The sequence below is a fragment of the Cebus imitator genome, unplaced genomic scaffold, assembly GCF_001604975.1.
Source record: "Cebus imitator isolate Cc_AM_T3 unplaced genomic scaffold, Cebus_imitator-1.0 Scaffold17, whole genome shotgun sequence".
NCBI classification, from domain to species: domain Eukaryota; kingdom Metazoa; phylum Chordata; class Mammalia; order Primates; family Cebidae; genus Cebus; species Cebus imitator.
This window is the reverse complement of record NW_016107332.1, coordinates 2,301,701-2,322,014: the sequence shown is the minus strand read 5'-3', so window position 1 is coordinate 2,322,014 and position 20,314 is coordinate 2,301,701. Positions and strand designations below refer to the sequence as shown.

General features: G+C 40.4%; 1 protein-coding gene, 1 non-coding gene and 1 pseudogene across 3 annotated transcripts; all 3 read right to left on the bottom strand.

The window, feature by feature from the left end:
* Positions 1–104: 104 nt before the first annotated feature.
* OSTC (oligosaccharyltransferase complex non-catalytic subunit) lies at positions 105–13,136 on the bottom strand. Of its 2 annotated transcripts, XM_017509187.2 has the most exons (4): positions 12,930–13,132; positions 7,908–8,001; positions 5,880–6,077; positions 105–249 (listed from the first exon to the last, which is right to left on the bottom strand). In XM_017509187.2, exons 1-4 carry the CDS (start codon positions 13,066–13,068, stop codon positions 231–233), a joined length of 450 nt encoding a protein of 149 aa, XP_017364676.1. In that variant the 5' UTR covers positions 13,069–13,132; the 3' UTR covers positions 105–230. The 2 variants fall into 2 exon arrangements, with proteins under 2 accessions (XP_017364676.1, XP_017364684.1); XM_017509195.2 differs by lacking the exon at positions 5,880–6,077 and having other exon boundaries at positions 12,930–13,136.
* LOC119468561 lies at positions 11,257–11,363 on the bottom strand. The gene has a single exon (XR_005197253.1). It is a non-coding gene; the product is annotated as a U6 spliceosomal RNA (small nuclear RNA).
* A 5,185-nt stretch (positions 13,137–18,321) lies between the features above and the next one.
* LOC108289659 lies at positions 18,322–19,674 on the bottom strand (annotated as a pseudogene).
* Positions 19,675–20,314: the final 640 nt, after the last annotated feature.

Genomic DNA, 20,314 nt, shown 5'->3' with positions numbered 1-20,314 from the left:
TATAGCAGTAGGTCAGCAGGAAAAAAAAAATACTGTGATCAACTTGTCTCTTTAAACCAAGAAAGAAATTCTAGTCCAAGTTTCAATATACTTCCTGCTTTTTCACTAGATATTTCTTTTACTGCTGCTCTTCATTCTTTTCCACATTTCACATTAGAGGATTGGTACAGCCTTTAAACTTCCTTGACAGGAGCAAATCCAGTATCCACTGATTTCTTCTCAAAGGCACTCTAACCCATCAGATAGCCCCTGCAGAAATAAAATTATAAGTACAAAAAGTAAAAAGGAAGCAATGTTTCAAAATGCCAAAACAAATTTTATGATTTATCAACTGACAATCCAGAAATATAATTACATGATTCTTCATTATGGTCCTTATTTCATATCTGGCCCCCCTCATCCCAATATACAAATAAATTACTAAGCCTTTATTCTACTAACCTTCCCTCTTTTTTTTTTGTCCGGGGTGGGGGGCCGGGGAACTAAGTTTCACTCTTGCCACCCAGGCTGGAGTGCAACGGCGTGATCTCGGTTCACTGCAACCTCCACCTCCCTGGTTCAAGTGGTTCCTGCCTCAGCCTCCCAAGTAGCTGGGATTACAGGTGCCTACCACCATGCCCAGCTAATTTTTGTATTTTTAGTAGAGACAGTGTTTCACCATGTTGGCTAGGCTGGTCTGAAACTCCTGACCTCAGTCGATCCACCGGCCTTGGCCTCCCAAAGTGCTGGGATTACAAGGCTGAGGCCCAGCAAAGTTTTTTTATTTTTAATTTTTTTCTTTTGAGATGGTGTTTCGCTCTTGTTGCCCAGGCTGCAGTGTAATGGCGTGTTCTCGGCTCACTGCAACCTCCGCTTCCCAGGTTCAAGCGATTCTCCTGCCTCAGCCTCCCGAGTAGCTGGAATTACATGCACCCACCACCACACCCAGCTAATTTTTGTACTTTTAGTAGAGACGGGGTTTCACCATGTTGGCCAAGCTGGTCTCGAACACCTCCCCACCACCCCCCAGGTAATCTACCCACCTCAGCCACCCAAAGCGCTGGGATTATAGGCGTGACCCACCACCCCCAGCCCTTCCCTCTTAAAGTTACAAAGCAATATTCTAAACACAGAATAAGAAAAGGAAGGAAAGAAAAGAAAATGGTATCCAAAGGTTAAAGTTAAGAGCCAAAATCAATCTACTTTGGGCTCTCAGAAGTACAACAAAAATCAAACTTTTTTATGGGAAGAAACTGGTTTGGATTTCTAAAAACCCTAATATTACCAGAAGAGAAGTGGGAAAATCAGAAGCCATTCAGGCCTAGAAGGTGAGCCTTTGAGACTTCAAAAAACAGTGTGCACAAACATCTGTCCCTGAACCTCTAATACTTTAGGAAATGTCTGGATAACAGTTAGGAGCTTTAGCTTGTACCTGCTGGTAAGGTCAAACTACATGCTGGTCAAATAGGAGATCCTTTATTAAATGTGCAAGTTAGACCCTGAAATCCCCTTTAAATTAAAGCATTAAATCTGGTATTACAAAGTTCCAAACCTTTCCTTTGGCAATAAACCCTTAAAGTCTATTATTAATTAAGGGTCTGCAGGATCAGGAAAAAATGGAAAAATTGGAAAAATTCTGTACAAGTATCCACATTAAGAAAGGGTTTTTACTGGGTTAGGCACAGTGGCTCATGCCTGTAATCCCAGCACTTTGGGAGGGCAAGGTGGGTGGATCACCAGGTCAGGAGTTTGAGACCAGCCTGGCCAACACGGCAAAAACCTTGTCTCTACTAAAACTACAAAAATTAGCTGGGCGTGGTGGCAGACACCTGTAATCCCAGCTACTTGGGAGGCTGAGGCAGGAGAATCGCTGGAACCCAGGAGGCGGATGTTGCAGTGAGCCGAGATCACGCCATTGCATTTCAGCCTGGGCAACAAGAGAGCAACTCTGCCTCAAAAAAAAAGGCGAGGGGAGGGGGGCGGTTACTATACCCTGTACTCACCTACAGCTTCTTCAAAACACCTCTCTGTTTGACCCTGCTTCTACCACTTACTGTGTAAGTGAGCCTGGGCAAACCTTACTCAGTTTCCTCATCTGTAAAATGGAGTTACCTCAAAGGGTTTTAAGGATTACAAGAGCATCTACTCATACAGTACTGCTACTCACAGTTATAATTCAAATGTTAGCTGCTATTTTTAGAGTCCCAAGTTTCTTCACTGGTAACATAGGGTTTAAAAACTACTTAATAATACTGATGTCTCCTCCAGTGTTTGGCACACAGCAAACACTCAAGAACATGAGTTTCCTCCCTCTTAGCTTCTGAACTCACTTGACTCTCTACACAACTTAGACTTATGTTCAGCCAATGCAATCAACCTAGAACTCAAACCTTTTCTTTCTGTTGTATCAGCCTGGCCAATCCATATGCTAAGGAAAGAGAACTTTCATCTACCACAACCACCTTTACAACCTGATACTTTTCACCTCGTCCCCACTCCAAAACTAAACAAAAATTACAAAATAAAAAGGTTCTCTAAAAACATTTTATATACACTGACTTTAAAGACCTCACATAAATTTACTACTGTAATGCCTTTTTGTGATATGTCACAAAAAGGATACTTTAAAACATAAGCTTCACACACACACACAAAGTTTCAAAAAGATTTTAAGCAAGTATCTACTAATACCTGCACTGTATAGTAGAAAGTACCCAACAGCTAGCTTACGCTATGAAACAAGGGTATTAAGGACTCATTAGGAGTAACTTCCTGTCATGTGCATACTCCTATATGTGAATATATACTTTGTATTCTATATCTATCTCTTAATTCAGTTATATATTATAGTATCCTTCCTTGTAGCTAGTGGGTGACCTACGCTTGTCAACCTATATGTAGAGAGAAAAGAATATTTAAATACACATGTCCTGTTCAAAGCTGCCAAACTTAAAACCTTAAGGAAAATTTTAGAGATACTAAAAAATATTACAATGCTATAAAGATAGCATGTTAGAAAAAAGAAAAGAACAAATAAATTACTATACTTCTTGGTAAGGAATAAAAATAAAATGGCTGAAATACACTTATTATATTACAATCATTAGCTCCCTCTCATTGACCCGGAAAATTTCATAATCTTATATTCAGGCTTGTGAGAATTTTACATAAATAAAATTGCAGATAAATACAATAAAAAGTAAAACAAGAAGTCAAAAACCAACTAGAGACAGGAGAAGCCACCATGAAGGATCTTCTATTTAATCTTTATTTTAAGGCCATTCTTTCAGTAATCACTCAGTGCCTTCTGTAAATTAAGGCAAGCACTGTGCTAGGTTATAGTACTAACAGAGGTTTCTCAAAACACTATCACATGTATTACTGCATTTAACCCTTGCAACAATCTTAAAAAAGTGTGTGAAACGAGGATTAGTCTCATTTTACAGTTAAAGAGTGTGACAGCAATTGAGTGGTTTGCTCAAAATCACAAGGCCAGAAAATAACAGAACCAGCATTAAAATACAAGTCTCCTCACTGCTGGTGTACTACCTATTCCAATGGTCTGAGAAATGGAAACCTGACTTTCTTCTTTTAGAAACAGTAATGGTTTATTCATGTATTTTTGAAACTGTGGTCATAATCTAACTTGAAACACAGAACTTTTAGGACTCTAACTTTAGAATGAAAACACTGACATTGATTAACACTTAAATTACGCTTGACAGCATACCTTCTCATTTAATCTTGACAACTGTAACTCCCCAAGCTATATTATTAATACTTCATTAAACAGGTTTGGAACCTGAGGCCAAGAGAGTTCACAGAACTAATCCAAAGTCTCAAGAGTTAATAAGTGGCAGCCCAAAACTGAAAAGCAGTACTATGTATAACAGAGATGTAAAATGATCCTTAGTCAAGGTTAAATTATGCTTAATCTCACAGTGTCCAGTAAATAATAGGTATCAAATAATAAATATTTGCTGTATACAAATTTGAGTGTTAATGTGTAATACAATAAATGCTTTAGAAAGAGGTCTGCCAAAAATGAATAAAATGATTTAGTATTTATAGGGCTAAATTTCAATTACATGAAATCACATATATGTTATCATATCATTCCCTAAATGATGTTAGTTTAAATATTACATTCGTATTTTTTATTCTTTTCTCCCTTTTAGAGAACTTGCTTTCTGAACATGATCTCAGGATTTATCCAGAAGCTTCTTAGCTTTTCTTCTCAAGCTTAATAAACACTAGGCGAAATTGCTAAAAGGCCACTTTTGCTAGCTGGAATAAGGCAGGCCTTTTGTCCTCAATTATATGATGGTATGTATTTCAAGCAGTTTTAGACAGCTTTATAACAGACTTGCCTGAATGTAGGAACCCATCCCTCCTTCTCCAACTGAACACCTTGCCTAATTTTAGAGCATTACCATGCCACCACAGGCCACCTTTTATTTTTTTAATTTTTAAGATTCTGCTTTTGGCTGGGCATGGTGGCAGATGCCTGTAATCCCAGCAACTCAGGAGGCTCAGGCAGGAGAATGGTTTGAACCTGGGAGAGGGAGGCTGCAGTGAGCTGAGATCATGCCATTGCACTCCAGCCTGGGTGACAGAGCAAGTCTCCATCTCAAAAAAAACAAAAACAAAGATTCTGCTTTTAAGTTAAAGCTGCCCTGAGAGTGGCAGCTAAAGACAATCTAATGACGATTCATTATTTTTCAATAACCTCTTTATCCTCCCTGGGAATCTCCTCTTGCTCTGCTAACGAAAACTTTCAGTCTCTTCTATACCAGTATACCTTACCATGCTATGGTGACTTACTTCCACTAGGAGCAGAAAAACAAGGAACAAAAAGAAGAGGCTGGAGTACCTTAGTCTTCATACAACTTAGCTAACAGCCAGAAATGCTTTCCCCAAATGAAAATAAGCGCTGCTGCCAGAGAAAACTAAGGCAGCTACATGGGCACACAGATATTCAGCTGACAAAGAACTCCACGCTCTCCCTCCCATCCTGCCAGCGCTAAAATGGGAACGTGATGATTGTGGGATAAATACTTTTGCCCATTCTACTCCAGGTGTGTTACAGAAAACGGACAGGTTAAGTCACAAAACAAGTGAATTTGTAAAACTCAAACACACTAAGAATCAGAATAGTTGACACTTGATGTTTAACACAGTCCCTAAAAAAGAAAATACTAAGAGCTAATCTTTGGACTATGCTTGCCCAAATTTCCTGCTGTTATTGTAGTTACTAATGCACCATAGATTAAATCAGAATATATGGAAATGTGATTATATCTGTTCATATTTCAAGTAAATAATCATAAACGGAATTATAAAAGATGCCATAAGCCAATTTATTTTTCTTCTAAAGATACTGAAAGTTTTCTGAATAAAAATAATCTTTAAATACACATTAAACACACACACACACACACACACACACACACATAAACATTCTTTTCCCATCTTTTTGAAGGGCAATAACTCTCCTTTCCCATGCAAGGCATAATGGGTTTTCTTCCCACCAGTATTCAAAGAACAGCAACAATGAATGATTTGAAGCTATTCCCTACCATTATTACTACTAGAATCCTGTGTTACAGATTAGCCAAAAGGCATTTTAAAGAAACAATGACTATCTTCAGTCATTGATGCCAGGACAAACTAACTACATTTTCTCATGAAACTTCATGGGGATAACAACTAAGAAGATCTATTGGCTTCCATTTTTATTAACTACAGCTATACCCTTGACCAAGTCACAGATACATTTGGTTTCTGGATTTTTCACCGGTGTAAATGAAAGTTAAATTAAATCTCATATGACTTTATGTTTTCCAGGTAATCATTTTATCAGTTTGCTACATAAGTTGCTGATTACACAAATAACTTACGGCAGTTTCATTCTCATGAATACTCTAGCCATGAAAAAACTCAATAGAACACAGACGAATCCAATGAATAGAAGAAGAAATCTATTGAGTTTTGGGATATTTGGTGCATTCGATCGGTCCAGGATTATGAAACCTAAACCTCCCATTGTAAACAGGAAGCTGGATGCAAGTCCTTCCATAATATATTGTCCATTTACTCTGGAAAAGAAAAGAATGACCATAGGAAGATAATCAATAGAAATGTTTCCCCTTAAGTTGAAATTCCTATTTCCATTGTGCTAAGACATTTCTGTGCTAAATTTCTTATTCTTACCCTTACAACTATTTTACTACACCTCTGGATATTCATCTGTCCATTCAACAAATATTTATTGAGTCTATTTGGTAGCAAGCACTGTTTTAGGTCCTGGGGGATACAACAATAAATAAAACAGACAAAAATCTGTCTTCATGGAGTTCACATTCAAAAAAAGTTGTAAAACCTCAACTAACACAATCATTTATATAAATACTCATATTGTATATGAATGCTTTACCCAGAACTTTAGCTTAGCTTTTTAAAAAGTTATGCTATTTAAATTTCTACTATCAATTTCAAACTAATTTTTAATTGGTCACGTGTTTCTTGAAGTTTTATGTTAATAATAATAAACTTCTAGTTTCAAATGGAAATATTTTAAAAAGCAAGTGTTCTTCAGTTAAGGTTCCATGAATCCCACAAGAACTTCAGTGAGCTATAAGCCCTTATATGTAAAAGAGTGTGTGTGTGTGTGTGTGTGTGTGTGTGTGTATGTGTGTGTGATATTTTTCTAGGGATACAGAGTTTTGATCAAATTCTCATAGCTCAGGGACCTCAAAAAGAAAATTTCTCATTAAAGAGATGATTACACATAGGCATATGTAAACAGGTTTTTTTTTTGATCAATTAATTGTTTTCATTGAAAACGCAATATATGCACCAGGTTCAAAATTCAAACAGTATGAAAAAGGGCACTACGAAAGGCCTCCTTACCATCAACCTGTCATTAACTCCCCTCCACAGAGAATAACAGTAAATCCTTCCAGAAATATTCTAGGCATAAATAGCAGTAATGCAAATAAAAATATATGGCTATGTTTAGGTAGATATTTATCAAGTAAATTTAGAAAGCAACACAAGCATTGTTCAGAAGAACAAAACCACACTAGAATGGGGTTTCACTGCTGAAACAGAGCCCTCAAGTCTCAAAAATATTTTTGTTATTTAATATTATAGTCCAGGGCATAGTTCAGGAATACTTTCTTTAAATGCCCATATAGTAAATATCTTAGGCTTGCAGGCCATATGGTTTGTGTCATACTTATTCAACTCGGTCACTGTAGCTTGAAAGCAGCCAAAGACCATATATAGCACATGGGCATGCTTACCACCAATAAAACTTTATTTCAGGGAAAAAAAAGTGGCTATAGTTCACTGACCCCCAGAACAATCAATAAATGTTGTTTAAACTGACACTCTACTGTAAATTGGTGATATATCAATCATTATGAATTACTTTATTTCTTAATAAATAAATAATGTACTCTTGCTCTTGACTCACTTTCTGCCATTTCAGAATTCAGCATTTTAAAACAGCAATTGTCTAAATACAGATGGATCCCATAGGTTTTACTCTTTTTTCTTTTAAGACAGAGTCTCACTCTGTCACCCAGGCTGGAGTGCAGTGGCACAATCTTGGCTCACTGCAACCTCCACCTCCCAGGTTCAAGTGATTCTCCTGCCTCAGCCTCCCGAGTAGCTGGGACTACAGGTGTGCGCCACCACGCCCAGCCAATTTCTGTATTTTTAATAGAGACAGGGTTTCACCATGTTGGCCAGGATAGTCTTCATCTCTTGACCTTGTGATCTGTCTGCCTTAGACTCCCAAAGTGCCAGGATTACAGGTGTGAGCCACCATGCTCAGCCGATTTCACTCTATTTTTAAATAAGCAGGCATATCCAGCAACCTTCTTTCCCACCACCAAATCGTTCAAAAAGGTATCTTTTACCTGTAGGCCAAGAAAGCTACTGGCCTCTGATGCCCATGTTCATCAGTCATAGAGCCAACACTTGGCGGTTCAACAATAACATCATAAATTATTCCTATAAGAAAGACAATAGAACAGATTAGATTGTATTCCTAAAAACTGGATTACAGTTTTCATTGTCCCTTAAGGTTCATTTACCATTTTTTTTTTTTTTTTTTTGGAGACAGAGTCTCACTCTGTCACCCAGGCTGAGAGTGCAGTGACGCGATCTTGGCTTACTGCAAACTCCATCTCCCAGGTTGAAGCAATTCTCCTGCTTCAGCCTCTGGAGTAGCTGCGACTTCAGGTGCCCTCCACCACACCTAGCTAATTTTTGTATTTCTAATAGAGACAGGGTTTCACCATATTAGTCAGGCTAATCTCAAACTCCTGACCTCAAGTGTTCTACCCGCCTCGGTCTGCCAAAGTGCTGGGATTACAGGTGTGAGCCACTGTGTCCAGCCAAGGTTTATTTACTTTTAAATAGGAATGCTTTGATTGCATTATCATAACCAAATGAGGCCCAACTAATCTAAGGTTCTAATAAATCATTCAGACATTCAACTCAATGTTTTAAAATTACTTCAAAAACAATATGATATCTAAAAGAAGTACAAATTTCATAAAGGAAATTCACCCAATAACAGTTGCTAATACTCAGGAATTACTTTAGTATAAAAAACATTTAACATTAAAGGCTATACCTTAGTTCACAAAAATTGTCTTAGATACGATTAGATTTGTTTCTATAAATTGAAAAATAACTAGAGAAATTGCTTAAATGTAAAACAAGGAGACATTTTAAAACCATGCTATCAGGCAGAATGGCAATACTAGAGATTCATAATCATTAACATTAATATCCACCATTATGTCATAATGTCATCATGGTGATTAACATTAATGTTCATCAACACTAACGGTTTTCTCAATCTCTCACTGTCAGTATCTACTCTACCTTCTTCACTGTTCTCGAACGTCTTCATCTCCAGCTTTTCATAAGTATAACAAGCCTATCTCCTTCATCCTAGCCTGACAAAAACAATCATATAGGAATTCTCTTGTCTTCTCCTCACCAATCTACAAATACCTGGTACCTGCATCCATCCTTACCTCCTTTCTAGCTACACAGAGGAAGATTCACACCTCCTATTATGTGGGATCCCTTCTGCGGCTATCAGGAGTTCATTCCCACTTGGATTCTCAGGGACTTTATTCCTTTGGATATCTCTCCTCTCTCCTGTATTTTCAACCTCTCCTTACCTACATCAACCCTCCTTGACTTCGGATCCTCCTGGATAACATCCTATTTCTCTCTTTCCTTTTTGAAAGGAAGTCAGACTTTCTTCTGGAAGACTTAGGCAAACTTGCCATCCCCCCTTCCTTACTTACCCTTCATTCTTTAACTCAATCCAATCTGGCTTCTGCCATTGATACTGCTCTTTCTAAGGTCACCAATGATCTCCATGTTGTCAAATTCAATGGACACTTTTCAGTTCTCATCTTAGGAGACTTCTTGGCAGCACTCAATCCAGTTTACTAAACCCATTTCTTGAAAACACCTCTTCTTATGGCTTTTGTGATATACCTCTTCATGTTTTCCTGCTACCTCTCTATTGGGTCTCTTCTTTTATAAACCACTAAATGTTGGAGGCCCTCAGGGATCGGTCCACTGTCCTCTTCTACTTCCCTCGAGTGAACTTCCAGGGCTTTCAATTTTATGTGCTAAAGACTCTCGATGTGATGTGCCAAGGTCTCTCAAATAATGCCAATACCATTAGAATTACATGTAAGCTCCTTAAGAAAAGGAACTTGGCCTATGCTCTTCAATGTCTCATGGGAGTTCCAGAAATGTCTGTTAGTTGACCAACTTCATTCAACACAGGCCTCTTTTCTCAGGTCTGGATTCCTACCTGCACGTTTGACATATCCAACTAATTATATCCCAAAACAACCTCTGGTGCACCATTCTCCACCAAAAACTCTGCTTCTTCAATCTGAGGAAATGATACTTCCAACGATTCAGGTGCTCAAACTAGAAACCTGTAAGATTCCTTCCCATTTCATTCTCCCCCTAAACCCAATGAATTCCTCAAGACCTACTGAATCTACTACCAACATATCTTTCATTTTATTTTCCTAATCTCCGTTGCCATAAACCTAGTATAGTCTAAGTCAACTTCAAAAGCCACCTAAGTGGTATCTTGGTAACATATATGTCCCACTTTTTCCTCTGCCTAGCATATCCTTTCCCCCAATCTTTCAGATTTTGGCTTATATATCATTTCCTCAGGAACCACACCCAATCCAGATGATGCTTCCAACTCCCTTTATTTTCTCAAAAACTTCTTGTTCTTTCACCATATTTGTAACCACGTTTTTGTTTTTATTTTTTGAGGCAAGGTCTTGCTCTGTCACCATGGCTGGAGTGCAGTGGCACAATCACAGCTTACTGCAGCCTTGGCTTCCCAGGCTCAGGCGATCCTACCACTTCAACCTCCTGCACCACCAAGCTGGGCTAATTTGGGGGTTTGTTGTTTTTGATAGTCTCGCTCTGTTGCCCAGGCTGAAGTGCTGTGGCATGATCTCGGCTCACTGCAAACATTTGCCTCCCAGGAATAAGCAACTCTCCTGCCTCAGCCTCACAAGTAGCTGGGACTACAGGCGTGTACCACTACGCCTAGCTAATTTTTTGTATTTTTAGTAGAGACAGGGTTTCACCATGTTGCCCAGGCTGGCCTCGAACTTCTGGGCTCAAATGATCCACCTGCCACAGGCTCCTAAAGTGTTGGATTACAAGTGTGAGCCACTGTGCCCAGCCCATTTTTGTGGCCATTTTTAATGGACAAAAAAATTATGTGACATTTAACCTGTCTCAACTATGACATTACAAGCTTCAGGAAGTTAAGGTCCTTATGTTTTGTTCAATTATCTCCAGTACCTAGTGCCTGGAACTTAACAGGGACTCAACATCTATTTGCTATTTGTCAGCAATAAATACCGTTTATTTATAAAGGTGCACTCAGTTTTTAGAAGAGACTTCTTCCCTACCAGTGGCAAAGCCAAATCATCATACAAGATACCTGATAGACCTGGCCACTAAAAGGCATCCTTTCCACTTTCCACCAAGGTTAGGAGAAAGAATCTCCCCATCACAGTAATCAAAAGGGAAAAAAAGAGGGTCACACAGAAAACTGAGGCTTCTCGTAAAGGATCCGACTCTAAGGGAAGTAAGGGTTACAAAAAAGAAACTAGCATTATTCATTATTATTATTGAATAATGACATTCTTTTGGGGGGGGTCCAATGACCTATGTGAACTGTGAACTGTGCAAAATATGGAACACTTCACAAATTTGCAAGTCATGCTTGCACAGGGGCCATGGTAATCTTCTCTGTATCATTCAAATTTTAGTATATGTGCTGTCAAAGTGAGCACTCAATAATATTAAATTATTCTATATTATTTTTAAAACTCTTTATTTTTTTTGAGACAAAATCTCACTCTGTCACCCAGCTTGGAGTGTGGTGGTGTGATCTCAGCTCACTGCAACTTCCTCCTCCTGGGTTCAAGCGATGCTCCTGCCTCAGCCTCCCGAGTAGCTGGGATTACAGGCACCTGCCACCACGCCTGGCTAATTTTTTGTATTTTTAGTAGAGACCGGGTTTCACCATGTTGGGTGGGCTGTTCTCGAATTGACCTCATGATCCACCCGCCTTGGTCTTCCAAAGTGCTAGGATTACAGGTGTGAACCACCGCACCCGGCCACAACTCTATTATTTTTTAAAAGCCACATGCATTTTAAATTTTGTTTATTTAGTATAGTAGCTATTAACTTGCTGAGCAAATGTTAATGCTATTGCAATGATAGATAGTATCTTGTTAACAAAAAAGTATTTAAAAGTAACTCAGATATTTTAATGTAATTTATTTAAATGAACATAAGTTAATTCTCACTATTTTAGATTGGGGGAAGGCAGTAAATTCAAAGATGCCTTCTAGAACTCAGTTCTCTCAGTTTGAATCCTCCCCCTTCAGTGTCTACTATTCTCACAAAACATCTATGAAAATAACAATTACATGGCCACTCCCTTAAAAGCAGAATTACTTTTGCTGTCCCAAATCTGTAGCTTTAATTTTATAATTTCCAACTACACCACTTCCCCAAATCTAAATTAATTTTATAATTTCCAAGTTAAGTACATCTAAACATACAGTAGCACAGCTCTAAGTAAATCTTGGAACTGTGGTCTGAAAGGGTAGTGGCTCTGAAAAGACTGTAGCCGGACTGCCAACTCACCAGTACATAAGGCAACGCCCCTTTGCAATTTTCTATCTGAAAAGGACAGAACAAGATGATAGATAATTCAGAAGCATTTAATAGTAATGCTATTTATCTTGTTTACTTCTCAACCTCTGCCCACTGAAATACAGTATCGTCTGCAAATCTCATCTCCAATCTCAAATATTTATCAAACCTGTGATTTTCAGAAAATTCCATTCATATTTATTGTAGATCATGCAAAAAGCAACACAGGACCGTTGGTTTGAGCCAACAAATCTAAAGACTGTAAAGTCTCTTCCACGGTTCCCGGACAAAGACAAGTTTAAAAGTTCCACAAGCTCTTGACCAACCATGGAAGCGGAGTTGGCCAAACTAGACTTTCCCAGGACCTTTGTTAAACAACGTATGGCAAGCGATACAAAGCAACAATTTAGGCTTGAAAAATATATTTGACTCAGATCCCTGGGATAGGGGGCTAGAAGGAGCGGAAAGGCAATTGGAGTGAGAACACGAATTCTCTCAAGACAAAAGACAGGGCGTGAGGGTGAATAAACTTGGACGTTAACACTCCGGACCCCAGAACTCCCTTCACCCTCAGAAAAGATTCAAAGCAGAGCGATGCTTCACCCGCCGCTGAGAGTCAGCGGAACAGACCCGCCTCCCAGGGCTGGTCAGTTCTCTGCGCCTCAGCCTCTGGGGCCCCAGACAGCCCGCGTTACCTCCGGTGATGAGGAAGTAAGACACCACCACCAGAGCATACACAGTCATGGCCGACGGCATGTGCAGCCAGGGGGGCTTCTTCAGCTTCAGGTTGGGACATTCCAGCACTAAGAACGGGACACGGTACAAAGTCTCCATGTTGGTGGCAGCAAGGCGGCCTCAAGCCCCACGCGCCACCCGGAAACAGGCCCGCCCTCCCTAACAACTGCGCGTGCGCGGGGAAAGGACCCGCAGATCCGTAAAGCTCGGAGGCGGTTTCTATACTTACAGAAAAAAATAAGAAACTAAACAAAACAAACAAATAATATGATTAAGTGTCGTAAGTTATTTAATCTAATTAAACTTAAATTGTGATAATATGTTCTGTTTTTTCTAACGGATAAAAGGTGATTTACGTACCTTGAAGGACCTGCAGGACTTCTAACGTGGCCAAGCCAGAGAAGCGGAGGTCGACAAATCTAGTTGAGCCCCTCCCACTCGCTGACGCAGGAAATTTGGAAGTTGATTGGACAGGAGAGGCTTCGGTTCCAAGAACCGGAGAATGAATGGGAACTTTTGTGTAAAAATGTCTTTAATCGTTTTTTTAAAGGGATAGGGAAAGCCGGAGGCTGCTGAGCTTTTACTTCATGAAGTAGTCATGGTAATAATAAGACTTAATAATAAGAATAATTGCTGAAGTAATATATTATCAATTTTTTTTCAGACGGAGCGCCCTTTCGCTCAAGCTGGAGTGCGATGGCGCGATCTCGGCTCACTGCAACCTCCTTCTTCCGGTTTCAAGCGATTCTCCTGCCTCAGCCTCCTGGGTAGCTGGGATTACAGGCACAGGCCACCACGCCCAACTAATTTTTGTATTTTTAGTAGAGAAGGGGTTTCACCATGTTGGCCAGGCTGGTCTCGAGCTCCTGACCTCGTGATCCGCCCGCCGGTGCATCCCAAAGTGCTGGGATTACAGGCGTGAGCCACCGCGCCCGGCCTATTACCAATTTTTTTTAAAAATCCAGCCTGGATCACAGATGTCAACAGGGCATCTCTACAGGGATGCCTTAATGCTGATAGCTTGGCATGACCAAAATACTATTTTGAATACCTCATCCTCTCAGTTTTGCTCTTCCCTTGGTCATCTGTATGTCGGTGAATGGTAAAATCACTCTGGCCAAAAATCTTAGTCATCTGGATTTGTCTCCTTACTAACCTTCTGCGTCCAAAATATTAGCAGGTCTCTTTGGCTGTACTACCAAAATATCTCCAATTCATCTGCCCCTCACCATTCCACCAATAGCACCCTAGTGTGAACCACCACCGTTTCTGGTCAGGGCAACATTTACAGTCTAAATGGATGAAAATATATGATGGAGAGTTAGTCATTAGAGATGGACTAGAAGGTCTAAAAGATCTTTTGTTTTCTGTTTTGCTTTTTTAATATACAATCTTTTAAGACTCTACAAATGTTAACTTCCTTTTGGAGCAAGAGTTAAGAGTCACTGATTACATAAATCCAGAGCATACTGACACATTATAGAGCCAATGTTTTTATATTTTTTTATTTGCTTGTTGCTAAGCCCGTAGTTTTTTTTTTCAATATGCCATGTATTGGTTCTGTCCTTCTAATTAGCCCACAACTCAATTATTGAGAAATGGTTTGAAGACCACAATGAAAATACTATCAAAACATTGTAGCATCCAATTCTAAGTACAGATGAGGCTTGCTACCCTTACTGTTCATTAGTGAGAGTCTCCCCGACTCTTATTACCTATGTATTAACGGAGCTACACGAATCTTAGCTTATGTAGAAGCCAATGATAACGCCAATAATGAATGCATTTACACCAGAACCAGCATTTATATGTAGGAAGTTTCTCTGGGTACTGTAAAGCAGAATGTTACTGAAATTCCCACAGTTCTATAAATAAGGAACACTTTGGAACAATTAAAATATTTTGCTTTGATATAAAGAAAATAATTTTTAAAAATTTGCTTTGGAAAAATGAGGGAAACATAGGGATTAAAGATTTTTAAAATTTCCTTTATAACTTAAAAAAGAATTTAACGTTAATTCACCACTGCATGGCAGATACTATGTTAAGTGATTTACATTTGTACTTATATATTCTTCATGACAGTTATATTAGGTAAATACTAGTATGACTGCTTTGCATACGACAAAACTGACTCCTGGAGAAAATATATATATATATATATATATATATATATATATTTTTTTTTTTTTTTTTTTTTTTTTGGAGACAGAATTTCTGTCTGTCATCCAGGCTGTAGTGCAGTGGTGTGATCTCGGCTCTCTGCAACCTCTGCGTTCTGGGTTCAAGCAATTCTCCTGCCTCAGCCTCCCAAGTAGCTGGGACTACAGGCACGCCTACTACGCCAAGATAATTTTTTTGTATCTTTAGTAAAGATGGGGTTTCATTATGTTGGCCAGGATGGTTTCTATCTCTTGACCTCATGATCCACCTGCCTCTTCCTCCCAAAGTGCTGAGATTACAGGCATGAGCCACCGCGCCCAGCCCACAAATAAGTTTTTAACTAAATTCTAAACAAACCAGAATTACAAAGGCTACAAATATTGATTTCTGTTTATTTAAATATGTGTTAGAGAGGAAATTAGTAGCTTTGTTTTCTGTAGGATAATAATACATAATATTAATGTGTCTTTTTATTTATGAAGACATTTTGCAGTTCGGTTGAGTCTCTTGAATTATGCTCTTTCCGGCTAGGTTTTGTATAAGCATGAATATGAAGCACAATTATGTCTCATGATCTAAATAAAAACTCTTTCTAATGCAATATTGTGGGGTTTAGTGTTACTGTTTTAGTTATTTTACATTTTGAAGGTTGTTTTTAAAATTATGCTAGCAATGGCCAGGCACAGTGGCTCATGCCTATAATCCTAGCACTTTGGGAGGCCTTCGTGGTTGGATAACCTGAGGTCAGGAGTTCGAGACCAGCCTGACCAACATGGTGAAACTCCGTCTCTACCATAAAATACAAAATTAGCCAGGTGTGGTGGTGTATGCTGGTAATCCCAGCTACTTGGAAGGCTGAAGCAGAATTGCTTCAACCTCAGGGGCAGAGATTGCAGTGAGCTGAGATCACACCACTGCACTCCAGCCTGGGCAATAAGAGCTAAACTCCATCTCATAAAAATAAAAAATGATTAAAATAAGAAATAAAAATATGCAGGTAAAACATAGGTACATGCTTAATGTAAAATATCTAATTTATTCAAATACTAGAGATACATATGGAACAAGTTTCCCACTGTTGCTACTCTCATTTTAATTCTCCTTCTAGAGGTAACCAGATCACTGAGTTCTGGAATGCAAAATTGGAATAAATGTAGTCAGCAAATGGAAGAATCCCCACATTGGTTTCCTGACTCATATAATCAGGAGGGCTTTTATGGTAGGAAAGTCTAAGTGTAACCAGTAGAACTGCTTTTACCTACAGAAATAATAAATCTAAAGTGACTGCAGAGACTGATGTGCTATCAAAGACTTGAAAGATGCTGAGTGGTGATTGCTGCCATCCTTCACTCAGTTGACTTGGCCCTTGCAAGAGAAAGATGTACCTTGGAGAACAACAGTGGATTGTTGTAAATTTAATCAAATGGCAATGCCAATTGCAGCTGCTATTCCATTTGTGGTTTTATTGCTGGAGCATATCAGCACATCCCGTGGCACCTGTTAGCTGTTGATTTGGCAAATGCTGTTTCTACTTATACCTATGGTAAAGACCATCAGAAGAAGTTTGCTTTCAACTGGCAGAGTTGGCAACACACCTCTATCTCAGAATTATATTAATTCTGCAGCTCTATGTCATAATCTGATTTTCAGGAACCTTGAGTGCCTTCTCATTCACAAAATATCACACTATGGCATTACATTTATAATATGCTAATTAGACACAGTAATCTAAGTAGCAACTACACTAAATAAATTGGTAGGACAAATGCATGTCAGAGGATGGAAAATAAGCACAATAAAATGTCACAGTCACTCAGGGAAATGTCTAAGGGCTAAGTGATCTGTAACATGTAAAATATCCCTTTCAAAATAAAAGATATTTGCTGCACAATGCTCAACATCCAGATGGACCACTTAGAGTTTGGGAGGCATATAGCTCATTTGGTCATACTATTTTGATGTATTTACTGAGCAGTCCAATAAGCTGCTAGTTTTGGGATCCTGAATAAGCATGTGCTTCAACATAGCAAACTGCTCTGCCGCTTGGGCCATATAACTCAGTAAATCCAATATTACTTGTAATGTCTGTGGTAGACAGGCATGCTTTATAAAGCTTTTGACAAGCCACCGTGGCACAGAGCTTTAGAGCTTCAGAGAAAACCTATGTCATCCTCTGCCGAGAAATAATCTCCATTGACAAATGGCTTCAGGCTTGCCACTGAGCCTTAGTAGAGATTAAACTATTGACCATGGGCAACAAGCTACCATGAAACTTTACCCATCATTTGACAATTTAGCATTGTCTAATCTATCATCCAATAAATGTGGGTGTCTACAGCAGCATTCCATCATCAAATGAAAGTGTTGTGCCTAAGATCAAACTCAAGTAGATCTTGAAGGTAGAAGTAAGCTGTGCGAAAAGTAGTTCCAAATGCACATGGCCCACATTTTTGCCACACTGTGTCTTTCTCTAAACCTGTATATCTATGGCATTATACCTTCAACCAACCTATGACCAGCTGACTGAAGAAGAAAGCCTGATTTACAGATAGTTCCACACAATGTGCTGGCACTCTCTGAAAGTAGAGGGCTTTGCACAACAGCCTCATTTTGAGAGAGAGGGGCAGGCCTGAAGGAAAGTGGTGAGAAAAAATCTTCCCATTGAGCAGAACTTTAGCAGTGTACCTGGTTGTTCATTTTGCCTGAAAGGAGCAATAGCAAGAGTTGAAGATCTACAGTGATTCATGTTCAATCATTTGGTTAAATGGCTGGGGAATGGGAAGAAACACAATACGAAAATTACTGAGGAGGTCTGGAGGACGGGCATGTGGATAGACCTTCCTGTAGGTGTACAAAATGTAAAGATATCTGTGCCTTATGTGAGTGTCTACCAAACAGCAACGTCTGCATAGGAGGAGCTTTAGAATCAGGTGGACAAGATGGCCCATTCTGTGGACATCAGTCAGCCTCTTTCCCTATCCGCTTGTGTCCAAAGGGCCTACAGACGAAGTGGCCATGGCAGGAGGGATGGAAGCTATGCACAGCCTTTCATTCACTAAGGCTGATCTGACTAGATCCACAGCTGGGTGCCCAGTCTGCCATAGAAGAAACCAACGAGCCCACAATATGACACTATTCTATAGTCCAGTAGGCGCTTGGTTGTATTTTTTTTTTTTTTACCTCTGAACTTTTTATTGGCTTCCTGCTCCCCAAAGGGTCCCCTGCTTCTGCTGGTCTAATGTCTCAGAACTTTGGTGTAGTTGGTCTCAGACACCACTTTGCCATCCACTATCCGGCTGGTGGTGGTCTTTTGGATGGTTTGCATGGAGTTGCTGCTGTCCAGGGCATCACCAAGACTGAAGTCCTCTCCATCTTCCAGCAGGCGGCGGTAGGTGGTGATCTCAGCCTCCAGCTTGACCTTGATGTTCAGCAGAGCCTCCTACTCCTGGTCCTGGCGCTGTCCTCTGCCTGGGACTGTGCCAGCTCTGATTCCAGGTGCAGAAGGATCCCGTTGAGCTGCTCCATCTGCAGGGTGTAGTGGGCCTCCATCTCCCTCAGGCTGTTCTCCAAGCTGATCTTTGTATTTCTCATGGAGTCCAGGTCGATTTCCAATGACTGGACTGTATGTCTCAGCTCTGTGAGCGTCATCTCAGCAGCTTCAACCTCAGTGGACTGTGTGGTGACCACTATGATGCTCTCCTCAATCAGCTGAGTAGAGTACTTGTCCAGCTCCTCTCGGTTCTTCAGAGCCAGCTCGTCATATTGAGCCCAGATTTCTGCCATGATCTTGTCAAGGTCCTGAGATTTGGGGACGTCTACTACCACGGCCAACCCAGAGCTGGCAATCTGGGCTTGTAGGCCTTTTACTTCCTCTTCATGGTTCTTCTTCATGAAGAGCATCTCCTCCTTGAGAGCCTCGATCTCTGTCTCCAGCTGCAGCCGAGTGACATTGGTGTCATCGATGACCTTGCGAAGCCCATGGGTGTCGCTCTTCACAGACTGGCGCATGGCCAGCTCTGTCTCATACTTAACTCTAAAGTCATCAGCAGCAAGATGGGCATTGTCAATCTGCAGAACGATGTGGGCATTGTCCACAGTATTTGCGAAGATCTGAGCCCTCAGGTCCTCCATGGTCTTGAAGTAATGGCCCCAGTGTCTGACCTGGGGTCCCTTCTTCTCCAGGTGCTCCCGGATTTTGCTCTCCAGCTTCCGGTTCTCGGTCTGCTGCCTCCTCACTCTGTCCAGGTAGGAGGCCAGGCGGTCGTTCAGGCTTTGCATGGTCCCCCTCTCGTTCTGGATGCCTCCCATTCCTGCCAGACCCCTGGCTATTCCCGCAGCCAGACCCCCGACCCCCAAGCCGCTCGGGAAGCTGGCAGAGCGCGTCACGGAGATGCGGGAACCAGAGCCCCCGGCGCCTGCATAGACGCTGGCCGCGGTGCTCACCGCCGGGCGCCGTAGCTGGGCACCCGGACGGAGCCCACGGACCGGTAGTTGGTGCAGAAGTTGGAGCCAGCGGTGAAGCTCATGCTGCCCGGGGAGGAGAGCGAGAGGACAGGACTCAGGCTTTGCCGACCTTGTTTTTACTGAAGTAAACACACTAAAACCAAGTTTCCTTCCTTACCCACGATGCTACTACCAAAATCACTGTTCTGTAGGCCTAGGGAATGCCACATTCATCACCATGGTTTACTATACAGCATTGCTTCTGGCCAAGGAATTCATCTGACAGCAAACGAATTGCCATTGGCTCATGTTCATGAAACTCACTAATCTTAGTATGTGGAATGATGGAATGGTCTTTTGAAAACTCAGTTATGATGGCAACCCCTTTGGGAGCAGGCCCATGTCTTCTAAGATGCATACGTGCTGCAAATCAGTAATCAGCATATTTCTCTCACAGTCAGAATTCACAAGTCCAGAAATCATGTGTAGGAAATGGGAATGGCTCCTCTCACTTTTACTCAACTTTGGGCTCTACTGATCTAGAAGTATTAGTACCAAAGGAGGAAGACTTCCACCAAGTAACACATTAATGGTTCTATTAATTTGAGAGATGAGACTGTCAGCTAGCCACTTCACAAATCCTCATGCCAATGAATCAAAAAACAAAAGAATTCTGTATTAGCTAGGCAGATTTATCTTAACAGTTAATGGGAAATGAGATTGGCATCACAAAATGGCA

Coding starts and splice junctions, on each gene's coding strand:
- OSTC (XM_017509187.2), bottom strand. CDS start 13,068: ATGGAGACTTTGTACCGTGTCCCGTTCTTAGTGCTGGAATGTCCCAAC. Junction 8,002..12,929: donor TTACTTCCTCATCACCGGAG/GTAACGCGGGCT, acceptor TCTTTCTTATAG/GAATAATTTATGATGTTATT. Junction 6,078..7,907: donor GTAGCTTTCTTGGCCTACAG/GTAAAAGATACC, acceptor TTTCTTTTCCAG/AGTAAATGGACAATATATTA.